Source organism: Conger conger, chromosome 10 (assembly GCF_963514075.1).
Source record: "Conger conger chromosome 10, fConCon1.1, whole genome shotgun sequence".
NCBI lineage: Eukaryota > Metazoa > Chordata > Actinopteri > Anguilliformes > Congridae > Conger > Conger conger.
This window is the reverse complement of record NC_083769.1, coordinates 37,756,756-37,779,749: the sequence shown is the minus strand read 5'-3', so window position 1 is coordinate 37,779,749 and position 22,994 is coordinate 37,756,756. Positions and strand designations below refer to the sequence as shown.

General features: G+C 44.7%; 1 protein-coding gene across 1 annotated transcript; it reads right to left on the bottom strand.

Annotated features, from left to right (window-relative positions):
* Positions 1–267: 267 nt before the first annotated feature.
* On the bottom strand, positions 268–21,842 carry bcap31 (B cell receptor associated protein 31). The gene is made up of 8 exons (XM_061258872.1): positions 21,583–21,842; positions 16,995–17,103; positions 15,546–15,646; positions 14,501–14,645; positions 10,099–10,234; positions 3,734–3,863; positions 2,993–3,093; positions 268–1,894 (listed from the first exon to the last, which is right to left on the bottom strand). Exons 2-8 carry the CDS (start codon positions 17,084–17,086, stop codon positions 1,853–1,855), a joined length of 747 nt encoding a protein of 248 aa, XP_061114856.1. The 5' UTR covers positions 17,087–17,103; positions 21,583–21,842; the 3' UTR covers positions 268–1,852.
* Positions 21,843–22,994: the final 1,152 nt, after the last annotated feature.

Genomic DNA, 22,994 nt, shown 5'->3' with positions numbered 1-22,994 from the left:
GTACGCTCTAGCGATGGTCGCATATGACAGCTGGTGTACCTAATAAAGTGATCACTGAGTGTACCTCTGTGGTACTGTCTAGGTAACCTAACGGACTACCGGATTTCAGTTCCATCTTCCGTTAACCCTGTCCGTTAGAAGCATACTTCCATTTCCATTTGCGGCAAACAAGCTGCATCCGGAAAGGAAGCGGTTATTGTAATGTTGTGTAATACAGTCATTCAACACAGAACACACGTGACAGAAGAATGCCTTTTGCGATCCCAGTTTCAATATTGTAAGTTTTTTTATTTTGACATGCACTGAACCTCAAAACAGAATAGCCAACTTTTCCGTACAAGAAACATTGGACTGGACGGGCTCCATTTCAGAACCAGGGTGCCAGCTGGACCTGTAACGGGTTCTGAAATGTAACGTCAGCCTCTGAGGATGCGCGTCGGGTTTCCTTATCCAGGGACGGCAATTAAATTCTGATTTACAGCGTGACATGGCCCATATTGGATTATGCAGGCTCAGAGATTTTAAACCAGTACATCTCCGTTCAGACACATGAAACGCGCTTTGGTTTCAGAGTACAGTCAGGCCCTCGAACATGTGATCAGAGAACATACATCAGTACAAGGACAGGTAAACGGGGGCTTCCTGGAACAACAGGTGTAATCATTTCCCTAATGATGAACCGATATCAAACGCTTAGATAGTGTTGCGCAGAGGCGACTATCTATAACGAGCTGAATAAAAAGTCAGTCAATCATTAAAGAAGCAATTCATTTCATACTTTGATCTTCTCAATTTTCTGGTAATTAATCCAAATACAACAAAACAATTGTATGTCATGTCCAAGATTTTTTTTTTTTACAATATATAAAGCAACAAAAAAAAAAAGCAAGGGAAAAGAAAAACAACAAAAAAAAAGCATTGAACTATCCCAACAGCATGAAAGAAATACCAGCAATGGCTACACCCCACACCCCACTGTAAAAAGGCAACATTCTACACTACATTACAGTGCTGAATATGGACCGTTTATTTTTTTTATTATTATTTATTTTTTCCAGATGTATGCCATGATGGTGGCAAAATAACATCTTATGTAGATCAATGCCAGTTTCAGGATGTCCAGGCATCACAAACAAACCCTCTACAGTGTCGTTTAGCAGAATGTAATGGATGCCAGTGCTGGGTTGCAGAGGCACAGGATTACATAACACAGGTGCTATTAGCAGCAGAAGCAGCTGGACACTCTACACTAAAACTGGATCAAAACATCTCCGGTCATGAGAGAGGAGAGAGCAGACGCCAACTATGGTCCCTGTATGGTCACACTTAAAAAAATAACCAGTTTACAGAAAAAAAAACAGAAAACGAAAAATTACATGCAATTGGTCAAGAAACCGAAGAAAGAACCTCTCTCCCAATTTCAAAATATATTCTTCAGATAAAATTCTGTTAACTCAAAGAGGAGACGAGAGACAAACTTTCTATTTCTAAATTTCGGTTTTTGAATACCTTGCGGCTTTGAGAACATCAGAACAGAACAGGGCTGAAATTTCTGCCAAAGAGAACGGAAGGTAGTCATTTTCCCTACTCTCCTACGCTCGACTGGAAAATGTGCATAATGGGTTTCAGCCAATAGGAAGTGTAAATAATGTGTTCAAGCCAATAGTCAGTGTACATAATGTGTTTGAGCTAATAGGAAGTGCGCATAATGGACTCAAGCCAATCGGACTAGGGCTTTCCCCAAAAGACCCTAATCAGGAATGAGCGTGCGTCTTGAGGATCCAGACTTGTGCAGGTGCGGGCAGGTAATCGGTGTGGAGAACTCTGGGTCACTGAACACTGGGCGTCCACCTCAGTCTGTCTTCTTCTCGCGTGGTTGGTCATCCACACTTGCCTGGAGAAAAAGAAAAAAGGTTCTGTGGATTCTGGTTCTTACAACATATCGTACGGTGACATGCATTAATTCCTTATCCAAGGGAGGCTTTTAAAAAATGCTTAATGTCACGGTACGCATGAAAGTTGGTGTTCTTTGTACTATGGCTGTCATCTAATTCTGCACTAGAAAATGGCGCTCGGTGGTAAATGCACGGTGCGACACTGAATCAACTGATTTCCTGGCGCCAGTAAGGAAAAGCGCGGCGCACGCGCAAACCCACCAGATCCACATTTACCAGCAGAGCCATAAAGGGCAGATACCGGAGCGGCCAACGGTAATCAGGTATCTGGGGTTCAAGGAGCGGCCTGGCACTGTGGGACAGGCTCTCAACACGTGAACACGCAGCGGGAGGACCACACGACGCAGACGCAGTGCCAGCCACCTGCTGACTGCATGTCTGCTGTCTCCATCCAGCCCAGATACAGGACACACCACACCATCACACAGGCCGACCCCCAGAGAGTGCTGAGCCTTAGAAACGCTACACCCCACATAGTACAATATTCCCTTTCAAAGGGCACGGAATATTCCCTTCTGAAAGGTTCGCTCATGTAGATCCCCCAACAGAAGAAAAACGACAAAAATTTGACTGCAATTCCTTTTCCTCCAGTTTTGGAACGTCCAATTATCAACCGAAAGATCTCTTAAAAATGCAATGTTTTCGCATTTTGGCGAGTGCATTTCAGCGGAGAAAAGCCACACGAGGAATCAGGTAAAACTTCATATACGCAATATACAAGCTTTAACCAAAAGGACTAGGTTAGTCAATTGGCAGGCTCAGAATCCAGCACTAAAATCCCAACACTGTCCGAGTGGGTATGATGGCCTGCACCATGGAAAAGAACAGGAACAGGCTACGTTACCTGACGTAGCGCATGCACCATCCACTTTCCAGCTGCCGGCTAGCTGAATCACGGACATACCCACACTTACCACACTTAATCACATGCATCCTGAGTCTTAAGCTCCAATAATGGAGGTCACTTCAGGTCACAATAATAAATGGCTATAAAATGCTGCTAACGGTTGTGGGAGCTGAGAGTTTGGGGCTCTGACCTGCAGCTTGGCGTGCTCATCCAGTAGGCGATCATACTCCACGGTCAGGTTCTCTGCCTGCTTCTTCATGGCCTTCACATCACTATCAGACTTCTGCAGGACTGCACACACGCACACACACACACAGTTAGGAGGAACAGGAGCATGCAGTTTGCCACAAATAGCTCGGTTAACATTAGCTTATTACTTATATAAAAACGCCCTATTTGTGTCATAAACTTCACCCGCAGAAACTCTGAAGCAGGACAGGGGAGCGTTCAGGTCTAGAGAGAGAACTACAGCTGCAGCACTGAGCAGAGAATACAAATGCTGCATTCAGACGAGCATGATTAAGCACTCGGGTTATAACCGAGATTAGTTATGTTTCAGCAAGGTTTTTTAAATAAAAGATCCTAAATCTTTTTACAGACTTCAGGTGTACTCATGTGACACTTAGTTTCAATAAAAGCTTTTTATATACTGTAGATGACAACTAATAGTCATATAGGCATTGACAAGGATGCATTCCGGCATGCACACCTTCTTCAGTTGAGAAGGCCAGTGTCGGGTGCAGGGGTTTTTGTTTTCATCAAACACTAAGACACTTAACTCCACAAGGTCAAGACAAGGTCTTGATTCAAGACCGTGATCCATTATCTGAATCAGGTGTCTTAGTGCTAAACAGTCAGTTCTGCATTTTAGGTCCAGGCTTGTTTTTTTCCCCACAGGCCTTGAGTGTCTTACAGAGGGGTTAAAGTTCACCTTTCCTGGTAGCCTCAAGCTCATCCTTCAGCTTCTTCATCTCGGCCTTCAGGGACTTGTTCTCCTCCTCCAGGCTTACATCAGCTTTCTTCCCGACCTCAGGAATATCGATCCCAGCCTCTCTCAGTTTCTGAAGAGAAAGCAACATTCCTGCGATGAGACTCACAATAGCGTGGCACCCATGAGCTTTTTTTTTTTGGGTGGGGTGGGGTGGTGTTTTCTCCACAATTCACAGTTTGGGCACTGTCGAACCATGAATGCCTGTTAAATTAAATAAGCAATTTCATTAAACAGCAAGTGAACAACAGCAAATAAACATGTCCAAAATGTATCTGCTGCCAGGTTTGCAAATGTAAACAACAGCAAGCCCTCACTTATTTTCTGGTATTTCCACAAGAGGTTTTGCTGAAACATTTAGGCTGGGATGAGAGCAATCTTCCAACTGAAACTTGAAAAATAATGACTTCACCTATCTACTTGCCAACAAAGAAATGGTACTTGCCTCAGATAAACCACCGGCAATAATTCAGAAATGCAGTTATATACCTTGGAATGATTTGATTGGATGATTTTTTTTTTTGGTTGCAGTTTTTAACATTGCATTTGCTTGCAGACACCAAGTAGAGTCAAACCAATTTCTAATTTACGAATTGATGACCATATAAGGCAATAGCAGCAGAATGACTGATTAAATGCCACTGATGGCAAATATACAGCCAATCCTCCCAATGGATAAGGACTACAGGAACATGCAATGGATGTACATGTAATGTCTACGTAACTAACAGCTGTATGCATGGAAGCTCTTCTTTCGACTAAAGTCTAAAGGTATATATTCTGAAGCACAACTGATGCTCCTGTAGCACACCAAGTCTTGTACTTTTGGAACTATTGCCAGCATCGCAACCTGCAAACCTCACCTGATATCACCTCCTTCTTATCACCAACTGACCTCTGAGATAGGTTCACACTATCTACAGGGTTACCTGTAACCGTGGCAACTGATCTTTACCTTTGCATTGTTCCCTGAACCTGTACATTTTAGGCCTATACACTGCTTATATATATCCTACTGCATGTGTATACGTGTGAAGGGACACGCAAGGTCAGTGATTCGAGCTAGGCCCTTAACCCTGCATTGCTCCAGGAGAGGACTGTCTTAGTATAACCAATGATAGTATAATCTGTCTTAGTATAATCAACTGTACTTCGCTCTGGATAAGAGCGTCTGCCAAATGCCATTAATGTAATGTCATGTAATGTTCTCACCACTTCAAAACGTTCTGTAGCATGAGACTACTGCATGTGAATTGACTTGAAATATAAATGTATTCGAGCGATAACTCAGGACAGGCCATGGCTTATTGTGATTACATCACAGCTGAGGGGTGATGCACAGTGGAGGAGCACTGCTGGGCTGAATGGCCTCTTCCCATCATTACATTACGTTATCAGATGCCCTTGCCATGGTATATGGTTATTATACCACTGCTATTAACCAATTAGATTACAAGACTTGCTCTATCCATCTTAAAAGTCAAAATATAATATGATATAGCACCGTATATTATCTCAAAGCACAAGACATTGGCTATGCGCATTGGTTTATGCAGTTTGGCGTGTAAAAGTGGTATTGCAGGTAAACTTTCATGGTTGCAATTAAGTCTACGGAAAGCAGTAGGGGTTTTTTTTCCCCCCCCATGTATTTTATTTTATTTTTTCTTCCATTTTTCATTAGGCCTAAGCGATAGGGCCGGACAGCCAGGATATGGAATCAGGATGCGATTTCAAAAAAAGGGATTTCTGTTTCAGGGTGGCTCAGCGTCGAAGCACAAGCACAGGCCGAGCCCCACGGTGGAGGAGCTGAGCCTGGCTTGTGTCATGAGCAAAGTAGGCCAAGTTTTCCCCCCCCCAGGGGAAGGGTGGCTCCAATTGGCCAAGATTCCTCTGGCTATAGTTGCCAACCACCCCAGGGGAAGAATAATAATAAAAAATGTGCTGAGAACTTAAGTTCACTGTATTGTTTTAATAGTCTACATTTCACTTATACTGAGGGCATCAATTTCTCCAGTCACGTTTGTGTATTCAAGGTATTGTTAAAAATACATTTCTAATTAAATGGATTGAATCGTATCAATGTAATCAAATCAAATCAGATGGTGAAATGACTCAAATGACTACAATAACACCAAGATGAAGACTGTGCAACATGAACTCAGGCAGCTCTTATCAAGGCCACAGACTGGTGAATCATGTGAGGTTTGGCACGTACTGAAGGCAAACACTCTCAATTGTATTTACACATTAAGAAGTGTAATAGAAGTTGCTGAACAAGCAAACACATGAACCAGCCAGAAGTGACTCCCGCTATCAGCATTGGGTGCCCGTTGACACACACAGGGAGCCAGACCGGTTTGATCTGCACCCAGCGTTTAACAGGTCTTTTAACATCTCTGCAGGTCATGTAACAGAAGCAATGAGACTACTCTAAATCACAATTGACAACCAGTAGGAGTCAGGAGTCAGATAACAATTACTGTCAGTTTCAACATAAATAAAACTGCGTCCAAAGCACGCAAAAACGCTCGCTCGCACACAAGCAAGGCCGTGAAGACGGCAAACGTGAGAGAGGCTTTCTGGCATGGGTAAGGTGTGAGAGAGGCGGCTTGGCTTTCTGGCATGGCTTCCACAGCATGTCATTGGTTAAAAGGTGGATCACTGCCTCCGGTTACCCAGATATGCAAAGGGCATCGAGTTCAAAGTAATTCTGGAAGATGAGAGAAGCCTATAAAATTTATGAACTCAATTCCCTTTCCATGTGTTTCATTCCAGGATAACTTATCTAATTGATGCCACGTACTTATAGTAAACATCACACTTTGCCTGGAAAACAAAGAGGGCCTAGCACATTCATATTCTGTGGGCCTTTCGTGGCATTTTCCCCTTGAGCAGAAAAGCAAGATGAGATAAGTTCACAGTGTCTTGGGAGAAAGGAAATACATTCATTCATTCATTCATTCATCCATTATCCTAACCCGCTTATCCTGAACAGGGTCGCAGGGGGGCTGGAGCCTATCCCAGCATACATTGGGTGAAAGGCAAGAATACACCCTGGACAGGTCGCCAGTCCATCGCAGGGCGCACACACCATTCACTCACACACTCATACCGATGGGCAATTTAGACTCTCCAATCAGCCTAACCTGCATGCCTTTGGACTGTGGGAGGAAAGCCACGCAAACACAGGGAGAACATGCAAACTCCACACAGAAAGGCCCCGGCCAACGGGGATTCGAACCCAGGACCACCTTGCTGTGAGGCGACAGTGCTTCCAGAATTCCGGACAATTGGAAACAGAACGAGTCAAACCTGACCTAATTGCATACAATTGATTGAAACGACTGAAATCAAATACATTGCATTGATATGCAATCAATACACCTTTTACAACTGCCAGTCTACCACTGATTCAGATAGGTTTTTCTTCTGAAAGTGAGTACCTGGATTTGGAGGGAACCTCCCCTCTCTGGCAACACTAACTACTACGAACACACTAAAACTGCTTTAGGACTCAAGACTCCCTTTCAGAACTTACTAAATGAACATGGACATTAACTATTGCAACAGCACCAAGTGAAGACACTGACAGCAAAATGTTTCTTTCACAGGAATGTCTGAATGTTTGCCTTTCATAGAAGAACAAGATCATGGCTGTTCTACGGGAAATAACACAAGTCTTTGTATCTGGGACAGTTGGTGTTTGATTCTCCTGAGGGAGCATTCTGTAACCAGCCTAAAATCTTAACCTACTTAAGAAACAAAGAAGTTTATACACTGTTGCAACTGTTAGGCAGAGAACGATTGCCCTTATCCAAGGACCAGGCAGACGCAGCGAGATATGCTTGCCTGCAACTTTGGAGAAGCCACAGAACTTGTATTTTTCCACACAGAAGGAACACTAAAAGAATACAGTTACAAAGCATTTCGCTGGAGTCCAGAGTACAAACAGGCATTGCCCCTCACAATGTAGATTACACATCCAAATTAAGTCAGGTGCAATTTGTACAGTCACTCAGAGATCAGACTCAGTGGCCAAAATTTCCCACTGGATGAAGGATCTATAAATATTTTGTCTTGTGGTTGGAAAATCACTGTGATGCTGAGGGTGAACAGAATTTCTTTTTCTTTTCTTTTTATATAAATAAATCCTTTTTTCCGACCCCCAGAAGAATCCCTGCCTATGACTTCACAGATATTGATTTTGACACAACCCCTAATATTTCTCACTGTGAAGCAGAGGGCTTTAAGAGAGGAGCCACCAGCTTCATCTTCCTCTGGAAATAGAGCTAATTTGTGCTGCTGCAGATCGAAGGCCATCCAGGCCAGCAGGCATATCAGATTGTGCTGGGAATCAATATCCATACGGACAGTCATCGCTCCAGTAAAGCAGGGGGTAAGAGTAGGAGTACGGACTGGAGGACTAATCTAACAGAGAAGTGATCATTTACATTTTCACAGAACACAACCAGACAGTCGAGCCTGGAGGCCCTGTTATATTTGCAGTGACTCAAGATACACTTAGGTGTGAGTCAGGACTGGTCTCGCATAGCTCATGTGAGACACGGAGAAATGGACTGAGTACAGCCATGCTAGTGGTGGAATGGTCACTAAACAGCAGCAAATAAAGCATTGGTGATCCTCTGTATCACGCCAACGTCTTTTTTACAGGAGAGCACAAAAACCGTGGAGTCGGTACAGGGTCTAAAATGAGAGAGTGGTGGATTCAAATTCCTGAAGTGCTAGTGCATCATCCCCCTTATTGTTGAAACTCAAAGGGATTTGTGAATATGAAAAACAAAAATTAAATCAAGGCAAGTTAAGAACTGACAGGGGAAAAAACTTGATCAACTCACCATTGATCAACTAACCAAGCCCTTGCAATTAATATGGGTCCATCACTTAATCTCCTTATTCCTGAGGTTTAGTCTAGTAATGTACGAGTTCCTTTCAAAACACAGGTAAGAAATGTTCCAGAGTACTATGTTGAAAGATTATTGACAAGTTTGCTGAACAGCAGGGCTCTTGAGCTCCTGGGCTAAAGACTCATAGGGTGTACTGGTGTCTGTTTCCACTTCAAAAACCAGAACTATTTCAGGGCCAAGAAACAACGTGAGGCGAATGAACTGTGTAATCTACTGTTTTAACTGACCGATTGAGCATTGAGAAGCACAATTCTGCTAGCCCTGTGGTTGCACAGTTAGGGTTGCGGACATCTGCTAAATAGGATGACATCAAGCAGAAATCAGTACCATATATACATACATAAACTATAACAGACCCACCAATCAATGAATACCAACATTTGAAATCATTCAGTTGTTTTGAATCAACAAATGTTTTGTTTTTTTAATAGCTATTTTTTATAGTGACTAACAATGCATTGCATTGCCCAATGCTGGTATTAAGACTCATTAACCCTCATCATTCGGCAAAGATCACTCAAGAGCTCAAGTAGACTCTTTTAAATAGCTAAGAATAAATACAAATACTGTACATGCATTCTTTTTATCCCAGGTCACATCATTTGGAAAGTCCAACTGTACTTGCAGGCGTTCATGGAAATGTCCCCTGCCAGGAGAGACAGCAGAAAAGCATGTGTAGCTGGCCACCACTTTTTCCCAACAGGAGGCCCCAGCCAGCAACCATGTTTGTTTGGTTAATGCTAGACTAAAGAATGCAGAGCAGTCTGCCATAGCAACAACCTAACTGTACGTTTGTTTTCTCCATTATCGGTGAAGACATAATTTAAACATTAGTCAGAATGCTTCAAATTTCACCCAAGCGTTTCTACAGAAAGACAAGCCCTGCTGAATGAAAGCATACGTTTAGCTGCAGTATACCGTACACGCCTTCCCATAATCATTATCTTTCATGTTAATTACCATTCAACATGGTGCGTGGTATTCAACATACCACATTAAGTATTACCTTCTGAAATCCACTGGTCCCCCCCATGGATTCGAGATACAGGATCGGCCAATCTAACGGACTTGAACATAGTAGCATAATGTAGGCTTGTAGGTAGAGGGAAGTTCACACACTTGACAACTGCAGTTTGCTGCCCGGTACATACAAAAAGCCAGAGTAATCAGTTTATACTGCAGCATATACTGGTTCATACTGGTATCGGACTCGGTTTAAGTGCAGAGAATACGAAACAGCACTCACAGTTAACTGCCAAATGTTTCAATCTATGAGAAGAGTTAAAACTGTTCTGCTGAACCCGTGACGGTGGAATAAAGATAAAGATAATTTTGAAGGCAGCGCTCAGTAAGGAGAGCGACCTCCACCCTCTGTGCCCTCACCTCCTGGAGCTTCTCGTTCTCCTCCATGTAGCGCTTGGCGGCGTCGCTGGCGCCCTCCGCCTGCTTCTTGAAGGCCTCGTTGGACGCGATCATGGTGGCCTGTTGGGACAGGAGGGTGGCGAGCCGCCTCAGCAGCCTGGGAGGGAAGAGGAGCCCCCGTCAGTTAGGACTCATTAACGGCTGCCTTTTCCTTTTCTTCCTTCAGACCAACCCTAAATGCCCCCCTACCAGCTATACCAACACGTCTATGCCACTTTTGACCAGTATTTACCCATTTTTACTCACAGCATACATTGTATGCAGGCTACAAACTCGAGTAGACAACTCGTATCGATTACCGTTTCATATGTTCTCGCTGGGTGAATCTACTGTTTTAACTGACCGATTGAGCATTGAGAAGCACAATTCTGCTAGCCCTGTGGTTGCACAGTTAGGGTTGCGGACATCTGCTAAATAGGATGACATCAAGCAGAAATCAGTACCATATATACATACATAAACTATAACAGACCCACCAATCAATGAATACCAACATTTGAAATCATTCAGTTGTTTTGAATCAACAAATGTTATAGCTATTTTTTATAGTGACTAACAATGCATTGCATTGCCCAATGCTGGTATTAAGGCTCATTAACCCTCATTAATCGGCAAAGATCACTCAAGAGCTCAAGTAGACTCTTTTAAATAGCTAAGTATAAATACAAATACTGTACATGCATTCTTTTTATCCCAGGTCACATCATTTGGAAAGTCCAACTGTACTGCCTTTTCCTTTTCTTCCTTCAGACCAACCCTAAATGCCCCCCTACCAGCTATACCAACACGTTTACTCGATGTAATCGAGTTTGTCGCCTGCATATGATGTATGCTGCAAGTTGTATGGGTGAGGAGAGGCATAGACGTTTACTCACAGCATACATTGTATGCAGGCTACAAACTCGAGTAGACAACTCGTATCGATTACCGTTTCATATGTTCTCGTTGGGTGAAGCATTGAGAAACCCTTCTTGCTTACAACACGCAACAAAAATCTGCAATCCCCAGTTACATCGCATCCACGCCAAACATTTTTTGGCAATGACTGAGGGCAGACCTGCAACGGCCATAGCGCAGTGCTGTTGCTATGTTTACGGAAGGCCTCAGCGGGGGCCTAAGACCTCCTGACGACCAGGGGTGGGACTGTTATCCCAGAGAACCGGAGCTCCTCGAGCTTCAGTGTCCAGTCCAAACAAGCGGGAAGGTTGGAGATGGAGGGCTACAGTTACAGTGGACCGCTCCAAGGGAGAGCACATCCCTCTTCCAGGAACTCAACACATGCCCTTCTCACTTGCACAGGCCACCGCTGTGACACAAGAGGACGCCGAGAGGATAAATCACACATGTGCTTTCACTGGATTAATTTTCTTTTCAAAACATATTCACGTGTCAGATGTACCGAAACGCAGAGGTGGCTATCGCGTAAACATTCCCGGGAAATGCGCTCGGTTTCGCTGAACGCGCTCGACACTGCCGTAATGCCGGTTAGGGCACGTCAGGATATAATGTAAGGTTAGAATTAGGAGAGGAGGTAGAATTAGCAGGGCGTTGCTGTAAACGAGCTAGGGGGGTGAACGGTTAAATGTTTAAACGGTTAACCGAAACGTTTAAACGGTTAACCGAAACGTTTAAACGGTTAACCGAAACAGAGTTGTACACGTTTACCAATGACCGATTCTTTTTTTCTTGAGCTGAAATGATGCGGATATTTAAAGCGAAAATTCCCTGCTTTAAAAGGACCACATTAATCCTGTTACCACAAAGATTGCCCTATGCCCTATAAAATCGAATGCATTGGCAAAGTTTCCGGTTACATAAAAATATAAGCCAAGAAACCTGTGAAATCATTAGACCAGTTGACTATGGTACCTGTGCAAAATCCCATTTTTACATTTACACTGTTTCGTCTGATTTAGACCAGATTGTGTCGCCACCATAACACATCATGTTATATCACGTAAATATTAACATTAAAGTGACCACAGAATTTTGAGTGCACAACCCTCAACAAAGTTCTCAATAAAAAAAAATATGATTTGTCACATCCCTAAAATAAGCATGTGTTAGTCATCATACCCTTTTAAAAAAGAAAAACCACCCAACTCAAGTCTGACTTTCTCTTCTGTACTGTACAGCCAGAAACAAACAGGCATCTCCATCCATGTTTCCTACACCGTTAAAAGCACAATGGCTACTGGAAGCTTCCGCCGGTTTTCAGACATCGGGATGCATTTGGCTCCAACAACAAATATATTCCACATCACTGTGTATATCCTCACGTGCACTTAAGTGACCTCAAAGAGAGGAAAAAACAAACATTCCACATCTACATCACAAAGGAAACGGTGGGTGCGTCAGTCATAAAGAGCAAGAACGTCACTCATTCACAACGAAACAATCCAGATTTTTTTTACAACAATGCCACCGTGAAGAAGAATGAAAAGTTCTGAATGTCAGACAGGTCATGTGACCCTGCTGGGGAAGCAGGGGGCCTGCTGAAGGGCGAGGGTGAGAGCGCTCGCAGCTGCGGAGACCGCGAGACAAACGGCCCGTCAGACAAACGGCTCGCGCACTCCGACGCGGTGACTCACGGGGTCACCTCGGGTAAGTGGTGCGTGTGCGTGCGGGGCGTGATCGGAGCCGGGGCCGTTCTCAGAGCTCTGGGTTCCGTGAGCTGCCGCGGGCCCGTGCGGGCGCGGCCGGAATGAGCAGATTACGGGCGCCGCGCCAAAACAAAGGGGGAAGCTGCGTGACAGGGAGCTGCGGGGAGCGTGAGGCAATAAGTTAGCGTGGCCTCGTAACCCGAGACCTGAGATGCGCGGCATCCCCGTGGTTAAATATAACCCTCATTACCAGCTGCCCGATCAGATGTCAGGCCGGGCACTCTAACGCAGAGCTGCCCCGGTGATTGACAGTACGCGGCGTCGGACGTAGTAGCGCACAAAGCTATAGTAGCCGCCCAACCCCGGGGGCTATTAATACACGGCCATTCAGAGGAACAGGCCAGGGTCCCTGTATGGAGAAAACACGCAGGCAGGATACACGCCTAAAGCCCATGCACGCGGACGCTGGCCAGGGCTCTGTAAATCAAACCCCCGCTCAGAAGCGCTCTCGATAGGGAACCCGTCCAGCTGACCTCCTGCATTCTTTCCACTGCAAAATCACTCATTAGAGTAAGGGAGATTTCTAGCACTTTCTGTGTATAAAAGGGCCGTACAGTACATCCAGGATAATTTCCCTCACGGGGGGGATTACAGATTTTTGTTGCACGTTGTAACCAAGAAGGGTTTCTCAATGCTTTACCCAGCGGGTACATATGAAACGGTAATCAATACAAGTTGTCTGTAATCGAGTTTGTCGCCTGCATATGATGTATGCTGCAAGTTGTATGGGTGAGGAGAGGCATAGACGTGTTGAATAGAAATTTCTTCGGATACCACTCGTGAACTTACCACTCGTGAACTAAAATATCAGTTACGGAATGATGGTCTTAATATGGAGGGGAAATCCAGAAACAGGTAGGGCCTCCCTTGCCCACCTGAGACAAAGTGCTAACTAGCCACTGCGAGCTAAACGAACGCAAAGAGGCCAAATGGCAACGGTGGAAGGTAGTCACGGTCAAACAGCTGCCTGCCTGTTAGCACCAGCTGTGCGTGTAGCGTAGCGGCTGCGGGGATGGCACAGCTGAAGTGGCAGCTGGCTACCGCCATTCTGGAGGCTGAATAAGCGTGTGCTCCCCTGCAGAGACCCAGGAAGCTGGAGCAATCACAGAGTCCTGTGAACGCAGTGGCCATTCCCAATGGGGAGGAGTATACTTCATTATTCTTTAGCTTTGTGTTTCCTAAAAAAACAGCTCTATAGATATAATCCTTTATCATCAGATTAATCTACTAGGCCCAAGACCTTAACTTGGTTGTGTTCCTAGCACTTGAAACTGTACTTCCCTCAGCGCACGTCCCTGTTCATGGGTATGCACTCTGTCGTACGTCGCTCTGGATAGGAGCGTCTGCCAAATGCCCATAATGTAATGTAGAAGTAAAATTAATTAACTAACTGCGGATGAAGTGTTTGTCTGGCAGGATGATTTACAGTAGCAGGCTGGGAGAAACAGACACAGATACCCTGCCTTGGCCAAACGGAGCTGGGGTGGGTAGCTGTCATACTAACAGTCACACTGTGACTGGCAGTCACTGCTGCGGCCCTGTGACCATTACTCACGTACTGGAGAGCGGTGTCAGGAATCGAGACCCCGCCTGCCCACTGTGCCCTGCCCATCCTGCGGTTACGTAACCGCCCACAGCAGGGCGGGCGGTCAGAGGAGCGCTGTTGGGGGGGGGGGGGGAGGGGGGGCTGCTCTACTCACAGGCAGAGCAGCAGGGCGAATCCGGCGATGTACTCGTTCCGCTGCGCTCTGAAGAGTTTCATGTGAATGTGCTCCACAGCTGAGGGGTTGTTGCTGAGGTCCACTGTGTCCTGCACACTGTACTTCCTCACCTCCCGGACCGCATCTGCACACAGACACAGACACAGACATTTAAATGGGGGTCATTTTGCTGTGCAGGGAAAGCATCACCACACACTACACACTTTCTGGTGTACCCCAGCAGCACTGTGACCTGCACCTGTACCCCAGCAGCACTGTGACCTGCACCTGTACCCCAGCAGCACTGTGACCTGCACCTGTACCCCAGCAGCACAGCACTGTGACCTGTACCCCAGCAGCACAGCACTGTGTGACCGGCACCCCAGCAGCACAGCACTGTGACCTGCACCTGTACCCCAGCAGCACTGTGACCTGCACCTGTACCCCAGCAGCACAGCACTGTGACCTGTACCCCAGCAGCACAGCACTGTGTGACCGGCACCCCAGCAGCACAGCACTGTGACCTGCACCTGTACCCCAGCAGCACTGTGACCTGCACCTGTACCCCAGCAGCACAGCACTGTGACCTGTACCCCAGCAGCACAGCACTGTGTGACCGGCACCCCAGCAGCACAGCACTGTGACCTGCACCTGTACCCCAGCAGCACTGTGACCTGCACCTGTACCCCAGCAGCACAGCACTGTGACCTGTACCCCAGCAGCACAGCACTGTGTGACCGGCACCCCAGCAGCACAGCACTGTGACCTGCACCTGTACCCCAGCAGCACTGTGACCTGCACCTGTACCCCAGCAGCACTGTGACCTGCACCTGTACCCCAGCAGCACTGTGACCTGCACCTGTACCCCAGCAGCACAGCACTGTGTGACCGGCACCCCAGCAGCAGAGCACTGTGGGATCTGGGCCTCCAGGTGCTCACCTGTCCTGCCTGGCAGGCCTTGAGAGGTTCATTAGCACATCTGTGTGTTCACATCACCAAGAGCACAGGAGCAGACACGGACGCCACGCACGTCACAGAGACTCACCAATTAGCAGGAAGACCAGGATCCCCATGGCAACCATGAAGACGGTGTTCCCATACGTCTTGATGGCCTTCACCAAGCGAGACTTGAAGATCTTGCTCCATCTTAGAAAAGAGGGGAAAACGCAAGCACTCAAAACAAGAACAACCTTCTGCTGCCCGGAGCATTGCATGGGAGAGACGCAAGCTCCAGGGTGAACTGATCTATGTCAGCTAGAGTGACTGCCATCAATCTAATAACCTCGCAATTGATAAGAGAATAAGCTAGTATCATTTGGCTATTGTGGGAAACTAGGAAAAACAAAAGAGCAAAAGTTGAACTGTTAGCAGCCTTGTTATTTGCCTGTTCTTCACCACTAAAGAGTAGTTGTACCATGTCAATGATTGTACCCTTTCCATCTAATTCCTGGTGTCAGAATTATATGAAAAAGTGGGTTAATTTGCCTTCGTATGTCGTCTGGTTTATGAAGATCTGTGTTTTTCGCCACTTGGCATGGCTGCCAAACCAGCCCCATGTGCCATTATAGTTGACCTTGTGTAACTAGACACAGACAAAAGGCCATGCGGGTGCATGGGAATCCATTTCTGCTGGATTATTAACGCTGTTTAGAGAACGCCCGTGGCTGTGCTTTGTTTATAAACATCCTCGCTGGCGCAGGAAAGCGTATCGCCGGGCGCGAGCATCAGCAGTGATAGATGCCGCCTTATTTTTAGACTGCGCGGCTCGGAGCTCGTTTATGTCACCTTGCATCCCGATCGTCACGCGCTCCTGGGTCCGCAGCGCACTGAACAACGTGTTCCGCGCTCTAATATTAATGCCTGACCCGCCTCTAAACCCCCCCCCCCCCCCTCAACAATAACGCAAATCTGTTCAACCGATTATCCTTCGCTCTCTGATGCCCTGCTGAGTAAGGGAGTGGGACAGGACAGGATGGGGGTGTTTGGGGGTCAATGTAAACAGAGCAGTGGCCTGTGGACAAACCAAGGGGCCAGCCTGGGAGCCATCAGTTTCCCCAATTGATATGAAGTCGCCCCCTAGTCAAATTTTCCCCTCCATTAATGTTGACAGCAAAGTACAAATATTTCCACGCATTTATTGAAGTTATATCTATGTTAGATATATATATATTTTTAGTTTTATGAGGTCAAATTTTTTGCCCTAGGGCACAGACAATGAGATTTTTCTCCTGAAAAAGAGCTGACGTCTTCCTCGTTTGCCATCATTGGTTCGTCTGCCGAGGCATGCAATCACCCTGCGTTTTCCTCACTGTGCATGTGACCAGGCATGTGACCAAGGACACAACAGGGCATGTGCAGTGAGTGAAACTATTACGCTTCTTATTGTCCTGTGTGGCGGATTTCTATTGGCTACTTAGTGTCACTGTCTCTGTATATTACATACTCTAGGACTAACTGTGTGAGGCTGTAGTGTGTGTGTCAGCAGGGGGCTTACCTCTGGGGGGAGATGAAGGGGATACAGAGTAGCAGCACAAAGAACACCTCTGCGTACAGGAAGGCGGCCACGGCAGTCCACTGGAGACTCATGTTGACCACAGACGGCTCTGTCAGGGAAAGACATAACACCATGACACAGGGCCTACCCTCCCCTGCTCTCTCACACACATGGCCGGCCAGCTTAACCAGTTATGTGAATGGACTGTGCTTAACGGAACATTCTAATGCGGATGTAACAATCACTACTGGTCATTGACAGTACTCTTCAAAAGGTTACAGTTGGAGGCCAGCCCACTATACACTGTAAAAACATATGCTGCACTATCAAAACCAGTGAAGTTGCAGGAGGGGTTGAGGCTTGTTATACGTTGAAGCACTTTGCGCTGCATTCAATTGTATGAAAAGTGCTTTATAAATAAAGTTTTAATTGATTGATTGAGACTTCAACTTTTCATGAATACTCTACTGCTTTCTGCACAGACATTGTCATGTGAAAAAAATTACATTTTTAACCATTAGAGTAACCCTTTGCACAAAGAATCTAAAGTTATTAATTGACAGATTCAGCCTCCATCCAGTAGCCCAAAGTTGAAAGATAAGTTAGCAAAAGTGAAGACACAATTCATATTTATTGCACCATGAGCTATGAAGTAAGGTCGTATAAGGCTTCTAAAGGGTTTCAATCTCTTAAGCATGATATCTCCTTGTTTATCTTCTTTAGAAGTACAGAATTAGCTGGGGCACGGGGCTTATAGCCGTGATTATACAGTTAGAGTTACCACATTTGCACCTTGAGCAAAGTGCATGGCCTGAAACTGCTTCAGTAACTATTAGTCAAGCTCTACCAATGGCTAATATCGAAAATATAAACAACGTATGGAAATAAATAATAATCAAATGCATACATTTATTTTATTCCAAGGCACTTACGGTATATCTGCTCTACTTTACTGATAGTTACCAACAAAATACAATCATGACCTTATTCAATTCATTCTGTTTTAATAGTTCATTCATTTCTTATATTGCGACAGTCACAATCATGCTTTACCAGAGGATGAGCCAAAATCCAGGCCTGAACCCAGAGAACGACACTTAACGTTCAAAGAAGCACACGGTAAACTCTATAGAGTAAACTCTAGACATCCTACATCCATCATCACAGGTCACTGTGGGGGGGGCGACATGGCTCAGGCAGTAAGAGCAGTCGTCTGGCAGTCAGAGGGTTGCTGGTTCGATCCCCCGCCCAGGCTGTGTCGAAGTGTCCCTGAGCAAGACACCTAACCCCCAAATGCTCCTGACGAGCTGGTCGGGGCCTTGCATGGCAGCCAATCACCGTCGGTGTGCGAGTGTGTGTATAAATGGGTGAATGAAGAAGCATCAATTGTACAGCGCTTTGGATAAAGGCGTTATATAAATGCCTTCCATTTACCATTTATCACTGATCACTGTCCAATGGCATGCTCTAGACGAGCGACGATGACAGACGAGGTCTGTATTCTTCATGCTGTTAACAGGCCATTCACACTCCTCCTCATTCACCCTGCGAAGCACACCTCATTGGCATTCAGAAGATAGGACTGAAATGTGATGCAACAGTGCCACCTTCTGGCACTCAGGGGTATACGCATGCATCCAAATATAAAAGCTGTCATTGCGTCTTACACCAGGTGGAGGAAAACCGAAAAAATCCACCACCGTCCCAGTCCATCAGGCATAACGAGTGGAGCACAGAGCCAGAGCAAGAAGCGCCAGCACTCTCCACACTAGCCCAGCCAAGACACATGCCTGTTTAGTCATATTAATCAGGCGTGGCATACTTTAGAACCGAACTCAATACAGCACACAAATAGCACAGTGATTAGAAAAGGTCTTGAACAGGGTGGTAGAGCTCCAGGAAAAGGGCTAGGCAGCTCTGGTCTTGAGCAATGAGCAATATTGCAACAACTTAATCCAGCTATCAAGAATTGGTTTTCAAAATGTTTTTTCTTTTTAATTCATCACTTCAAGGTGTCAGTCGCTTGTTGGGTTCAGTTATTGGTTTTGCTAGACCAAGAGGAGCTATCTGTTAATACTTGAATTTCGTTTTCCTGCTGGGTCTGTGACTGTGTGAAAAGCAAACATTGACTTATCTTGGCTTCGTATCCAAATTTTCACATTATTTCACATAATTTGGTAATGGCAGCAGTTCCATTGCAAATTAAGTGCATGACAGTCAGATTACATAATAGGCTATTTTTTTTTTGTTTTTTTTTGTTTTTTTTCAACTTCTTTTTCTTGTGGAGACCTGTAGAGTAATGTACAAATTCCACTGGGAGCTGAGCAGAAGCTTAGCTTCCTACATGCCGCCCATGCTAGTGAATAAAAGCTTTATAGCAGCCTCGGTCTGGTGCAGACTGGCTGGTATAGTCGCTCTAATCCACTAGCATATGAGCCAAAATAAAATGGCTGCCGGGCAGCTTCCACCTCCTGATGCAAATCAGAGCAACTCAAATGGTTAGTCAGGACTCAGGCACCCTGATCTGTGCCAAACTGAGAAAAACTGCAACCATATTGGGAAAGGCCACAAGCCTAAGCCTGTAATTGGACAAGCCAAACCAAAGTGCAAAATGAGGGAATGTTATGCTGTTGGGGGGGAAGAAAAAAAAGCAATCTGAATGAATTTTTTTCAACATTATAGGCTACTTGGGAGTCATAGATTTTGATTTGGCGCACTGGCAAAAAGCCAGACCACTTTAAATTTGTATTTCTGAATTCAAAGCTTACATGCTGAAATGTACAAGTCATTTTCCTATGGATACTGCTATAATGCTTTCTTTCACATCTCCGGGTGGAGATTATTTCCCAGAGCCCAGAGAGTTTTCAACAGGGGGCTATGGACCCCTGGGGGTCCCTGTGTGTACTGTTGGGGGTCCCTGGCCAAAATATGTGGGGGAAATATGTAAACATATAAAACCTCATTATGGGGGTCCTGTGGATGTCTTTGAGCCTGGGTGGGTTGGAGGCGGTTACTGGGTCAGTATGTGACCAATCAATTTGTAATCACCTGGAGGAATCGATGTACTGGACACATTCTCGATATACTGAAGGGGACAATGACTGGCAAGGTCGGTGGTTCTAATCCCGGTGTAGCCTCAATAAGATCCGCACAGCCGTTGGGCCCTTGAGCAAGGCCCTTAACCCTCCATTGCTCCAGGAGAGGATTGTCTCCTGCTTATTCTAATCAACTGTACGTCGCTCTGGATAAGAGCGTCGGCCAAATGCCAATAATAATGTAATAATGACAATAGTCGACGACAAGTTCTGCAATCCCGTAAATCAGTAGACATTCCCAATATATCAGATGCGATCATGCTGACCAGCGCCTAGAGCACTGCTAATCAGCTAACTTGAAACACGGTCATAGGTTGTTTTCTTTAGCCTTTTCTCTTCAGAACAGAGACGGTCCTTGGTCGCAGATAAGGCACAAATGCGATAACGGGATCATGTAGACCAATCATCATTTATGAATGATGGGATGGTATTTGTTAATTGGTAGCCAATAGGAAAAATGCGTCATGCAAAATATATTTATTACACTTATAGAGATCAAAGTCAGACTATCATACACTGTGTATAGGGCTACACGATATGAAAAAAATATGCGATACGCGATAAAGTTGTTGAATATTGTGATGAATATTATAAACAAATATTGAATTGGGCACAGCTCTAATGTCTTTCTGCGTCAGGTACGCTGTAGATTATTTCCAACATGCTTTTACTGAACAGGATTGCACATGAACAGCCAATCAATTTAAATTATAATAAATAAATAAAAAATATTATTCATTGCAGTTCAAACAGTCTTTTGCAATGTGCATTTTCATATTTCGATGACGATAAATATACGATACATCGTGCAGCCCTACTGCATTAGCTGTAGCAAAAGATATATTCAGTCAATGCAGGGAAATATATCAAGCCAGACACGGATACCCACAAATGTGGTTGTGTCAGATCCAATACTTTCGATTGTATTACTTATTCTGCATAAAATAACGCCATATGCCTCGCCTTAACGTTGCCTCGGTGCCAAAGTAAAGCTACAAGCAATTGCTGACTTTAGGAGAACACTGTGTTCCAACACACCGTCAAGCTAGACTGAATTACATAGTATTCCCGAAACTAAGAACTACCAGTAGCTAGCTAGCCAGGAAATATTTTATACATCTGCAATGTATACGTATTAAAACGTTTAACCGTACTGGCTAGTATTGACGTCCGCCAGCTAGCCGATAAACCATTCTTTAACTTTATTATTTTAATTTAGCAAACATCTACATGCCCATTACATCTGATGCGCCACAGCTAATTTTCAGATGCGAAAATTAGCTACTGGAGCACTCAGAAGACTACAGCATAACACGGACATCTCTGATAAAATCTAACATTTTAATATAGCAATACATCTTGGCTCGTTGGTTCTAAACCATTGAACTTCAACCAGTGAACACACCCCTTTGAAACACCAATCCAAGCTATTTTAGTTTTAGATACTTTGCAATTAAATTATTGACCATTTCAATAAATTGACTTCCACTTACTTTCTTTACACACACCAGATCCTCCAGAAAAGAGAGCTAGCTTTCCAAAGCACTAAATATTTCTTTTTCCCTTTCTTCCAAATAGAAACACTGTTACTTCCTATTTTCAGGGCCAACTCATCACGGTCTGAACTTTCAACTCTGAAAGTACGACACACGTGATGACGACACCACCATCAAAATATATTTAACTGGAGAAGCGGCTGTGTCCCATTATCTTTCACTTCACCCTCCTTCACTCCACTTAAGCACTACCACTCCTCCACTCCAACGAAAGAATGTGTAGCAAAGGAGTGGAGCAAAGGAGCGAACGAGGAGGAGTGAAGAAAATTTGGACAAGATTTTCGGCTTCGCTGTCATCAAAGTCGACGTCCTGTGTTGATGAAATTGTCCTATCATAATCGTTATTTTTTTGCCGAGCCCGCACGTATAGGCAATTCGGGATTGTACACGTGGTCAGCCCAAGCACAAGTTTGAAAGTAGGATACAGTAGCCTGTAAAAACACGAACCTGACATTGCGGTTTGTCTCGAGACACTACTTCATATGTAATCAGCAACATTGAATCAAAGTAAAAATCAAAACATGTGCAATCCCAGAATCAGAATCCCAATCTATTCGATCTGAACACCTTGTACTGTAACAGTTTATGTTATTGGCTATTGTCAGTTGCATCTCACCTAGGCTAATTAAGAAACATTTTTGTAGATTAGTGATACATAGCATAGCCTATATGGCGCTTATTATGCGAGTTATCATTTTCCAATGTTCAGGGTTCACATAGAAAAACTATTACTTGACACTGTAACAAATGTATTGGCAATAAATATGTAATTTGGAAATCGCTGGTTGAATAAATTCATCCATGCGTGTTTACGTACGCTACAGAAATATTTGTAGCTGCCGTGCTTATTAAGAGTCATGCTGGCTTTATGTACAAACAAATATACAATATAATAAAATGGGACAGTGGAGGGCGGGAGAACGGTTTCCGGGGCACTGAGTGGAGGAAGGTGGTAATGGAGTTAAGGAGTATACACGTTCCGAATATTGGGACGCACCAGCGTCCGCCTTCCGGTCCTATGGATGCCTGCTCTGGCCTGGTGGTACCCGGAGCCTTTTACGTGATGCACAATAAAAAAAGAAAGTCGCTTATGCTGCAAGTGGCCAGGAGGTGCCGGTGTTACGTTAAATTCTGCACTAAAATAGTTATTAGACATACTTTATATATCACCGTTTCTACTAACATCAGTTTGCACCGGAATTGCATCTGATTTTTTCCCTTTGTTGATCTCTTAAAAAAAAAGAATTAGTATTCCTCATAATGGGGTTATGCAAGATATTCTGTCTGCTCAAGATCGAAATGGTACCTTTTTTTCATAGTACAGAGAATTTATTTATGCTGAAGTATTC